General features: G+C 37.6%; 1 protein-coding gene across 4 annotated transcripts in view; it reads left to right on the top strand.

The window, feature by feature from the left end:
- Positions 1-12,386, top strand: part of LOC120422180 (A disintegrin and metalloproteinase with thrombospondin motifs 16) — a 283,608-nt gene that overhangs the window by 42,959 nt on the left and 228,263 nt on the right. For all 4 annotated transcript variants that reach the window (XM_039585556.2, XM_052708748.1, XM_039585557.2 and 1 more), the window contains exon 3: positions 5,351-5,929. In XM_039585556.2, coding sequence (XP_039441490.1) covers positions 5,351-5,929 — 579 coding nt within the window. The remainder of the gene's footprint in view (positions 1-5,350; positions 5,930-12,386) is intronic.

Raw genomic sequence — 12,386 nt, 5'->3', positions numbered from 1 at the left:
GGCGCTGCGACAAGGCAGTGGATATCCTTCCTCTTCGGAACCAGTCCCCAAACAGAGCGCCCTTGTCGGTCACCGGACAGCAAGTGCCGTATCGTGTACAGAGGTGATGTCGTAGGTTGGGGCTTGCTGGATATCCTTCAACGGGGCCAAATTTGGAAGCGAGAAGCAATTGGCGGTGATGTGAAAAGTTGGAAACGTAAACAGCAGAAATCGCACCAGCAAAAAAAAAAAAACTTCAGCGATACGCAAGTTAAGGGTATCGCGTAGAGTACAGTCAGCGTTCGTGTAGTGTAGTTGGATAAAGATCTTTATCGTACACGGAAAATTGGATCTGTTGAAAACTTTTTGGTTTTGAATATTTTACGATTTGTTTTAATTTATTGGATAATATACTGACCGAAAATGCTGTTATGACCACTCTGTGATTTTCGTGAAAATTCAATTCAGGTGTTACCAAATTTAGACGAGATTATAACGTCATGATTCGAAATCCGGACACTTAGTAGCATATCATTTTTGTTATAGCTGGCAAAAAATGATGTAACAAGTTAGAATTATAGATATCTTTAGGATGTAGTATAAACAGTCAGTTTTAAGAGAATGTAATGTATGCAATATTTGTCTTTTCTAACAAATTTTCATCAGAATTTTAAAATTAAAATTAAAATGACTTGTTGTGCTTTGAATCCCGGACACTGAAAGCTGATTCGAAATCCGGACACTTTTGCATCGAATTCCGGACCGCACAATTTTGGACTGAAATGTTAGTGAATGGCAATTTTTAGGTCTCAAATAAGCTGTTAACATCAAAACAATCGATAATTTATATTAGTATTTGCTAGAATTTAAGGAAATCATAACCATAAATTTTTTGCTTTGCCTTCCCGGTGCATCGGACGCCTATGAAATATTTCAGTGAAATGTTTCACATTTTTGGAAAACTTATAATTTTATTTTATTTGATTGTTTTGGCATTAACTACAGCGTTCAAACAAACTTTAAATGTAAGTTGATGTTAGAATTCACCAAATAACACAGTTTTGAAATTCATAATGCGAACTTATATACAAATAATTGATAAAACAAGATGAAGTATCCTGGTTTCGAAGCGTCCGGGAATTCGAATCATGACGTTACCAAAATTCCTTCATTTATGTCAAATAAAGTATGTTGTTAACACTAGAAAGGCCGATATCGATTTCGGAAGAAGATTTCCATTCTTTCAAACATGAACAGTTTTTCCAAAAAAAGTTCGACTTCTAAAATATTGTTAAAGTTTTTATTTTATTTTTAAAAACAACCTTTTCTTGGCTATCATAATATTTTTGTGAACGTTCATTTTTGTTGAAAAATGAGCAGTTCTTTGAAAAATAAAAGTTCGAATTCTGAAATATTTTGGAAGTTTATTTTTATATTTAAAAACAACCTATTTCTTGATTATCAAAATATTTGTGTGAGTTTTTCCATTCTTTCCGACATGAGCAGTTCTTTAAAAAAAAATCGACTTGTAAAACATTTTGAAGCTTTATTTTTTTTTAAAACAACCTTTTCTTATTTGTCATAATATTTTTGTGAGTTTTTCTATTCTATTTAACATGAGCAGCGCTTAAAAAAATAAAGATCGACTTCTTAAATATTTTTGAAGTTTTTATATTATTAAAAAAAAAACAAACTTTTCTTGATTATCAAAAAATATTTTTGTGAGATTTTTCCATGCTTTCAAACTTAAGCTGCTTTTCCAAAACAACTTCTAAAATATTTTGGAATTTATTTAAATTAAACAGCAGTTTAAGCACAAGCTTTGATAATCAATGTTTTCTATTTAATTAAAATTGTTGGACATAAGTTTCCTTCTTGAATCTGTGAGGAAATCCATTCATAATGTTACACCTAAGTGCCCATCCACTCGGGGACCCAGGCCCAGGAAAAAATGTGAAGTTTTGCGGCTTTGGTGTCTTGAGAAAAGTTATTGCAAATAGAAAGGGGCAACTTTTGGTTTGCTTGTAAATTAGGGTGGTTCACGATTAGGGTGATTTTGAAAATCTAACTTTTTAGGATTTTTTTTGTCTTCTTTGACTTCGTCAAAAATACCAAAATGTTATTAAATTTTATTTTATTTTATATTATTTTGATCTTATTTTTTATTTTTTGACAAGTCAATTTGAACTTAAGGTTCAAAAGTAACAGTCATTTTAAGGTAAAAGATGCAAAGATGAAAAAGCGCTTGCCAAATTTTAAGCACCCGGCTGCATTCGAAAGAGGAGATCTAGCACTATAAACTCTGAAAAAAACCCAGGGGTATTTTTCTTGAAACTCATGTTATCTTCATTTAAAAATGTCAAATTTTTAAGGGAAAAGTGTATGGGACCACCCTAACAAAATTCGAAAGTTGTCCTGTTGTTGTTGTGTTTTCATGTAATTTTGCCCGCTGAATCTTAATCTGTCCTCAGCGTTGAGCCAAAGGGCAAAATAACGTATTTTAGGTGCAAAAAAAAAAAAATCATATTTTAGGGTTACAGTGGACTTTCTGGCTGTCGATCTTTTTTTTTTATTCTTTGTCCTCTATCTTAACCTATACCCGAACTGGCTCACTCGGCCTTGCCATCACGGAGCCGTGCGTCTATTTATAGATCCGAGATCTATTGTTCTTCGTCTTGATGGATGTTGATGATCTCCTGGGGGTCTGTTGGAAGAGTCTTCCTCCCTAGTAACATTTTTAAACTTACAGGTTTTATCAGGGTTCTGAAAACCTTCATGCAGCCTAAACAGGCTTTTATGGCCTACTTAAAACCTAAAATGTTACTAGGGCTTCCTTCCTTCACGCGTTGCGGTGTGGTTGGTTGGTCATCTTCCCGTCCATTCCCCACTCACCCACCGCTAGTTGTTGTAGTGGGGGGAGTGGCATGTGTGTGTGGTAATTAATTACCGTGTATCTGATGCTCCCAGAGGGAGCAGGGTGTTCAAGTTGCCACCGAAAAATCGGTGGCGAGGTGACCGGGCGGGATTCGATCCCTGACCGTCTGCTTGAAAGGCAGATCGCTTAACCATTCGGCTAAGTACCCGGACTGGCTGTCGATCTTCTCGATATCAATATTGCTCCAGCTGTCAATAATTGTTCCAGTCCCTTCAAATAGATTGCTTTGATTGTTCGTTCTATAATTTGATAACTCCAGTTCTCGACGGTCCCTTCGATATCAACAACGAGATGGTCCACTGTAAATGATAATTTTACATAGAACCAAAAATTGATTTTTTGACTCTTTTTGTCACACCATTTCTCGGAAAACCTATTTTCCACTTAATTTTGAGATCTGGACCACTGTGGATTGTTAGCAGGATTATACCTATTACAGGGAGACGACTACATTTTTAATGTATTGAAAATTCATTAGATTAGATAAGATCATATCAAACTGATGGTTTATGAATATGGCATTTCAACTTTTACTTTTTTGTGTATTTCTGTATTTAATTTTGTTTTCAATTTTTTTATTTAAAAAATATGTTTTCTTCAAAATAACGAATAATGTTTTCAGTGCATCAAACCTCAAGTTGCGTTCACCCGATGAGAGGTTGCGAGCTTGGACGCGAGGCACACGCCACACACGCGAACCCGAGAACTCCACGGACTCGCGGCGAAACGAGATCCGATCTTCGATCTACGCTGGCGCTCATGATTTAGCCACCTCCACCGTCAACGTCCGAGAGTGAAATATGAATGCAGACCACCCCAGATATGGCAGCCGATCGAAGATCTGCAAAACTCCACGACACTGTGTGGTGGCGGTTGGTCACAAATTTATAGCTTTTAAACTCTTGTTAATTTTGAACCTGATCTTGACACTCGATTTGAGCGCTGCTGCAGTACGTTTGCTGTAAAGATCAAATTAAATTACATATTGTGTGAGAACGAGCGTTGTTCTTGGTAGAGGAAACTGATGCAATGCTCATGCTCTACAAGGAGGTCTGTGCAAATCTCCAGAGGATTCGATGCTGTTTTGACACGAACCATCGATTGGGGTTTTTTCCTGTGGTAATTGTAGATTCTAAAGTGGCTAGAGCGTACACAAGAAATCGACGCCTAATCTAGAGCGGTTGATTCGATCGACGTGTGGAACTTCTTTTATGGGTATAACAATTTAGTTGCGCAGCTTATCGCGGATCAGATTAAATTACATGCACCAAGTTGTGAAGTGTTGTGATGTCTGCGGAACGGAATTGGAGCAGCCAGTGCAAGGGGGTTTGTGCGACGTTAGAGTTATGGTTGGACAGAACTTGTCTTTGTTCATAAATTCTTGATTCTATCGCAGAGTACAAGATTTTACTTTAGCAAGAATTGATTGATGTATTCTGAACAATATGAGGTAGGTAGTTTTAGTTTTACAAATAAATAACAGAACATGAATTCAAATTAATTATGTTTACAATGTCATGACTATATTTCATAATAAAACAAATTATAGTTTCAAGTCAACCAGTAACATTTAAGCAATAATCCAATCGTTCAACCATTTGTACTAGCCCCATCAACACCACTGACTTAAGCCACAGCCATTTGTTCTGTCGCTCATTTCGTCACCTGGACGTGAATTTTGTCCGATTAATCAAGCTGAGTCTACTAATCATCTTAATCATCACTGAGTTGCAGCAGCAGCAGCTGACGACGACAGCGACGAGAAGGCTACCCTCGTGTGGTGACAAAAACAGAACTCAACTCATTTTCAACGGAACCGTCTACTTAGTCTCGTTGACGACCGCGGATCGCTGAAGAGTTCGCTTTAAAGCCGCAATCATCGCGGTAATTGCACTGCGGACAAGAAGGAAGGTGTCTACAAGCAGCTTCAGCACGCGATGAGAAGCTCATTATTTTCACATATTTGTCCCCTTAGACCTACAATAATGAAAAACTGTCGTAGGTTCTAGAGAGGCTGAAGAATGGCCTCACACACACGCTGGGGTACTGTTCTTAATTGAACTCTTGGCAAACCAAGAATTTTGATTGCCCATGGCTCTGTCAGCTTGGACGGTTCTTTGGGCACCTTTGAACTTGTGCAATCGCTGTCGTCAGCACGGTAGGACATCACTTCGTTCTTTGATGTGCAAATTTGGATGCAAGGAGTGTTGCATTGAGTGGTCCCTTCAGAAAGACACTCTCGATCACACTAGCGGCTCATCAAACTAATTGCACAAGACCTTGGTTTTTCAATTAATTTTCGCAATTCTTTGTAAAAGGAATTAATGATGGGTCAATCGGTTATGAAAAGAGTTTTTTTGAATGTTTTTTATTTGATATTTTTATAAATTTAACGAGGAGTAAATGTTCTGATCATTTTTTTTATTTCCTCAACAGATCCACCGACAGATGTCCACGGCCCAGCTGCAGGAGGTGTTTCACGTGGACCACCCGGACGCGGTTCCACACTACGAGCTGATCCAGCTGATGCACCACACAAACCAACCCTCGGTTGGTCGCCGGAAGCGAAGCATAGAGACAGGCCCCTCAAAAGGAGGCAATCAGCTGGACGGTGGAGGGGGCGGGAATCACCACGTGAAGAAAGATCTTAGCAAAGTGAGGTTCAGTGAGAAGGCAAGTGAGAGTGCAGTTCCGGCCAAGAAGCGGACTGTGAAGCAGCCGGACGCAACCGGAAGTGGGGGTAGTGTGAGTGAGCAGATTCTGCCGGAGATGCAACCCCCGGCGAAGCAGCCAGCCGACAGTGATAGTGAGAACAAGATCGGGGACGACGTGAGCATTCGGGACATCAAGCAGCACCGGGTGTCGTTCAGTGCGTTCGGGGAAAGTGTCAACCTGACGCTGGAGAAAACCGAGGGGCTGTTTGGGGAGGAAGGACCGCACTCGTTGCGCATGTGGAACGTGCGCGTCGACCCGAACGCGACGCAGGGTCTCGTGTACGAGGAAATACACGAAGAGGTGAGTGTTTTCCAAGTTTTTTCATTATTTGTAAACAAGAAAACGAAACGGAACGGCTATAATTGTAATTATAAACTTCTTGTATTGCTTATAAAAAAACGAAGTGTACCTTGTAGCTGTCGGCCACCATTGCTAGTACCAACCACTAGTGTCTTCCTTTTAACTACAAGGACTTCGCCGCCCTGAGCTTCTAAGTGTTTGAGTAAGGCATGGAGCGACGGCGCCGAATACCCATATTTACACAAAGAATTTTTAGAGCGCTTGCCGTGGGATTCGAACCAGCAACCTCCTGTATTGCTTATAAAAAGTTTTCAAACCGTTAACACATTCATCAAGCTGTAAGCAGTTATTTTAAATTTAATCATTTTGAACCTATCTGAACCAAATACATGAACGTTTGACCATTTCTTAGGGTGTTCTTCGAAATTGCAAAAAATGTGATATGTAACTCATGGCAAAAACAGTGTTTTTCAGCACTTGTCATATTTATCTAACTCGGTAAACCTCGTGGGTTTAATGTACAATTCATGCTAGAAAATCTCCTTTTTTAACTTACAAGTATAAATGGCTTACACAGCAAAAAATCCGATGGTAAAATCGCATGCAAAAGCATGCACATCACCTTCGTCAAAATAAACACTTAATATTACACACTGCATGTACAATTTTTGCAACACACAAAAAAAGTTGCAACCGACGGGATTCAAACTAAGCACCAACAGTATGGACTGGCGCCTTAGCCCACTCGGCCATCAGACCGATGTAAAGCTGCATGGATAAACGCATATATGAGCATGACATTTCAGTCAAGTAGGTTTCCCATACTGATGGGCTACATATTTCAGGATGTAAAATCACATAAAATTGCATAAAATAATGCAATTTTTATTTTACACCCAGGTCTTTTACACGCAGCTGGATTACTACTTTTTTAGCTGTGTAAACTAACGTCATGATTCGAAATCCGGACACTTAGTACCATATTATTTTTGTTATAGCTGGCAAAAAATCATGTAATAAGTTGGAAATGTAGAAATATCATCATCATCTATATATATAAAAAATTTCGACGGTTTTGTTCAAACGCGAATCAGTTCAATACGGAGCGTCGGATCGAGGTGCTCTTTGTTGCGTTGGGTTCGTATAAGCCCAAGGAAGGTTTATATGCTAACTAATTGACACTTTGGCCGCTCTGGAACCGATTCCGGAGCATCGGCAAATGCTATGGAAAAAGTTACGTAAAATCAAATTTTGATCACAGGAAGCTGAATAAGCAAAAAGTCAAAAAACGTCAACAAACGAAAAAAAGGCAGAACGAAGTTTGTCGGGTAAGGCTTGTTTTGTATAAACAGTCAGTTTTAAGAAAATGCATGCAAAATATGCCTTTTCTAACAATTTTTCATCAGAATTTTAAAATTAAAATTAAAATGACTTGTTGTGCTTTGAATCCTGGACACTGAAAGCTGATTCGAAATCCGGACACTTTTGCATCGAATTCCGGACACTCGATTTTGATTATGAATCGCACAAATTTGAACTGAAATGTTAGTGAATGGCATTCTTTAGGTCTCAAATAAGATGTTAACATCAAAACAATCGATAGTTTATATAAAAATGGCTAGAATTTAAGAAAATCAAAAACATAAATTTCTGCTTTGCCTTCCCGGTACTTCGGACGCCTATGAAATATTTCCGTTGAAATGTTTCGCATGTTTGGTAAACTTATAATTTTATTTTATTTAATTGTTTATGAAGCTTATGCTTTTTAGAAGGTTCCTTAGGTACAACACACATTTTTTGATTTTTTATTCATGGTTTCATGCCAGACAATAAGAACATTACAATGTTGTAAAATAATGTTTGGGCATACATTTTCATTTTGGTTGATTTTGAAAACGTTCGTTCATGTATTTGCAATTCTTAAAGAACATCTTTCGGTTACAGATGCTACAAAACAGTTTTGGAAACAGTTTTTGTTATTTTGTACACAACATATCATGCGAGTATTATTACTATTATATTAAATAAATAATATCATATTATTTTCAAAAACATGGTTTATCGAAATATTCGAGGGTATTGGAAAATGTTCACTTCGGATAATCGAATGACAATTTTTTGCTGTCTTATTCTTGACTGTCAAACTACGCTGAAGTGATTTAGAATTTTTAAATCCAAGATGGCCAAAATGGCGGTGATGCAATTTAAAAAAGGAAAATCATAGGCAATCAACTGTGGTTTGGTATTGAGAGGAAACTCTTCATTATAGTGTAACAAAAATGACTTTTTGGCGGGCATTCAGGGGTTTGTTCCGGTGGTTATACTGAGCCCCAAACCCCTAATATGAGCTTGATTGGGCGTATCAGTAGCTGGCGCTTTGCATTTGAATTTCAAATGGGATTCAACCCGTAAAAAGAGTTTTTTTCAAAAATGTAATTTTTTAGGCACTTTGGCCACTGATGCATAAAAAAAAATATTCTATTTTTGAGAGGGGGATATGTAGCGTGACGTTGCAACGCGTGACTTTTTCTCAATCCTGACCCAATTGATGTTTCGCCATTAACTCTGCTCTGTTAAACGGCAAATTTGGAGTTCTTCTTCCATTTTTAGTGTAAAATTAGCCAACAACGTTATTTTTTCAACATCACTAGAGTGTAAGCCAGCTCCTTGCGCATTTTTTGGTACATTTAACATTAAAGTTTGGAGCACCCTAAAGCTTGGTACAAACCTTCAAAGTTTGGCAATTTTTCGAAAAATCGGTCCCAGCAAAATCAAATGGCGTCTCGGGCATCGTATGGTGCGGCGCATATCGCATTTTAGAAGCTGGAACTAAGATATTTTGATGTAAATTATGTCCGGGTCAATCATGCGACCTATCTTAGATGCCTAATTGACCTTTTCAACGGGACAAAAAAATAAAAATAAAAATCTTACATAAACATTAATTTTATTGGACACATTCCGCCGTGACGTTGCAACGCTTTGACTTTTGTTTTTTCGGTATTTCGGCTGTAACTCAAAAATTACATTGAAAAGGTACATATGTTATTACCGATTCGGAAAGTACATTTAATTTCCTATAAGAAACAATGTTGATACATTATTTAAAGCGAATATTCTATTTTTGAGAGGGGGATATGTAGCGTGACGTTGCAACGCGTGACTTTTTCTCAATCCTGACCCAATTCATGTTTCGCCATTAACGATTTACGAAGTTTTCCAAAGGGTTTTCAAAATTTTTTTTTGTATTATTCCATTATCACGAAGGAAACCCCCCCCCCCTCTCCCGTCCTCTACCCATGTAACGGGACGTTCATGCATTACGTAACGGCGTAATATCAAGGGGGATGGAGGAGGGTTCGAGGATTTATACAAAAAAAGTGTATCGGAAATGTATTTCCAGGGTGTGGAGGGGGTCTAAAAATATAAATGTTTTGTTACGTAATGCAAGAACGCTCCCTTAATATTTTAATGGTTTTGGGCAACTTACAAAACACGTGGAAGTTTTAGAAGGGAGGTGAGGAGCTTCAAGTTTTCAGGAGGGCTTATTTTGAATTTATAAATAAAGTGCCCATATCGTTTGTTCATGGCCCCTAAGGGGTGATCTGAAACAACGTAACTTATTTTGTTGACTTTTGTGCTTTTTAAATTAAATTTGAGGAAATAATATAACTATTTAACTGCGCAACATAACATTTTTAATTGTGAACAACAAAACGTTACATACAACTTATTTAAGTAAGGGTTCGTCCAACAACAGAGTGACAAAAGTTTGTGAAAAAAAAAAACAATCGAATCACGTGATTTTTATTGTTTAATGAATTTCACTGTAATTTGACTTACATAAGGGTGTGGGATAAAAAAAATCATTGCGTTGTATTAGAATGAACCCTCACGTCAATCAGTTTATCATAAAGGGGCCATCCAGTAACCACGTGATTACTTTTTTGAAAGTTTTAGAATTTTTCCCCCTTGTGAACATCGGTCTATTTTGATTTGTTAAACAAGTTTCATAAAATACTTTTTTTCGAGTTGCATCAAACATAAATGACGGAATTTGTGAATGACCCATGTACAATTCTTCTGTAAATATGCTTGGAAACATTATATAACAAATATATAATATTTAGTACCCTTTTATCTTCAACAACCAACTACGCATACACCTTTTTTGCCATGTGACCAATATGATTTAAAATTTCGTGACGTTGCAACGCAAACTTAAAGCTGTTGTAACTTGGGATCTAGACAACCAATTAAGTCGCTCTAGATTGCATTTGAAAGCTCTTTCCAAGTACAATGAGCATCCGAAATATCAAAATGATTATATGCTTAGTTTTTTGTTGACATAAACAAATGTCCCTTTTTCGTGACGTCGCAAAGCAATAAAATGGTAAACTTACACTGGTTTGAAAAAATACTTAACTTAAGATAAACTGCAAACCCATGACATTTCCGTTTAGTACAACTAAAAACCTACAAAATGCAATCAAAAGAATATTTTTTGGATTTTATTTCGCTGAAAACCAGGAGTTTTTAAAAAAATGTTTTAAAACGATGATTTTATCACGAATTGATGCATAACCTAACCAACTTGTACAAAATGATATTCAAATGATCAATTAATGAAAACCATGATTTTTGAAGCTTCAAGTAGTCTAGAATCGAGGAAAAATATCCAAATAGCTCATACACGCTTTTCAAATTTCATCCTAAGGTGTACATTGCCGGAGAATGTGTCATTGATATATGAAAGGAATCATTTCAATTGTTTTGGAAAAATTTTACACGTTCATGATACTTTCACAATGATAAATTTTTATTTAAACTTTTGAGAGCAATCATCTCATTCCCCAGAATTGTTCATTTCCTAGAAACTCGTTTCGCAGAATTACACATTCCCCATAAAAGTTTCTTTTTATTGCGAATGTTCTTTAATTAACTGTTTAGATTACGCCTTTATTGTGATAATTGCAGGCTAAAGTTAAATTTTCCCTTTAAAAGTTGAGTTTTTGTTCTTTAAAGAAGGGAAAACTCTCTTGACATTCGTTTCTTCTGAGAAACGTTGAATTTTTCCTTCTTTAAAAAGGGGAAAACACTTTTGACTCAAGATAACTGGTGACACAAGTTGAATTTTTCCTTCTGCAGTTATCCATAGTAAAGTGAGTTTTCCTCTTCTTAAGGAAGGAAAATGTCATTTAGTATCAGTAATCAAAATTTAGTATAATTATGCCAATTGGCCTTTATGCTAAATGACTTGCCAAATGCCAAATGAGAAACATATAACATTTTTCAAGGTCCTAAATATTTCTGGGGAATGGGATAGAACCATTGGTGGTAACTGTACTCAATTTGCCAATAAAACTGTGTAAATTCACGGCTATTTTGCAGTCATAATTCAATCAATGTTCACACAGTGAAGTCGGCAAATATAGGCCTGCAAAATCTCCAACCACCAGTTTTTTGTTTCCACAAATGGCGACCACGTCAAACGCTCCAGTTACGCAAAACGTACCCAAAGCCCCAGCCAGCCTAACCCGTTTTCACCCCGTTAACATAATATTTAATACGTTTGGCACTAAACCACTATCGCACACACAACACATTGTACAACATCTGTTCGAAACCTTAACCTGCGCCGATGGGAAGTGAAAATAATGATGCGGAACCAGTGATAGGAAATTGGCCGCAAACTGAAATAAAACGAGCAGAAAAACGTGAGCTACAAACAGCAAAACAGGAACCCCCCACCTGGGCCCTGGGGAGGAGTCAAGTGGCGAGAAGGAAAGAGAGCTATTACTTAAGGGGTAGTAGAGCTGCGCTTAAGCAGGCACAACTAGTTGAGGAAGGTCGAAACGTACACCGAAGAGGTGGGAAAGTGAACTCAGTCAGTCAGTCAGTAGCGCTGCAAGCTGGGGTTTTGCCGCCAGACTAGACCACAGACCCCAGACAGCTGAATGAAGAGTTGGAGTTGAATTGTGGGAGAATCGTACCTTTTTTGAGGCGAATGCGCGCGAGATATGGTAAACGGTTACTGCTTAAGCTAATTAAACTATGCTTTTAGCAATCTGAGAACTTGATGGAAGGAATGCAGGAAGTTCCTCTGATAACATGTTCATCAAGCGTTATGAACTAAATTAACTTCCGATCATCATGAACTTGAACACCGATCAATCTTCTCACGCTTCGTCAAACGACCAACCAATTAAAAACCGATTGACAAGCTTCCAATTACTTAGCGATGACCACCTCTCAAAACCGTGTGATAAACTATGCGGTTATTGCTTCTAGGACACCTGCCGCGTTTGATATCGCGGTCATCATCCTTGGTGGTCAATTCGTAAAATTAAAATATTTTATTGCTCAATTCTAGTTTCGAGCCGATTGATATCGACGAGTCATGCTCAAGGACTTTTGGTCCATCAATCGGAAAACGCATATAGCAGCGGCAGCGCAT

This window comes from Culex pipiens, chromosome 2 (assembly GCF_016801865.2).
Source record: "Culex pipiens pallens isolate TS chromosome 2, TS_CPP_V2, whole genome shotgun sequence".
Classification (NCBI taxonomy): Eukaryota; Metazoa; Arthropoda; class Insecta; order Diptera; family Culicidae; genus Culex; species Culex pipiens.
This window is presented reverse-complemented; position numbering and strand designations above follow the sequence as displayed.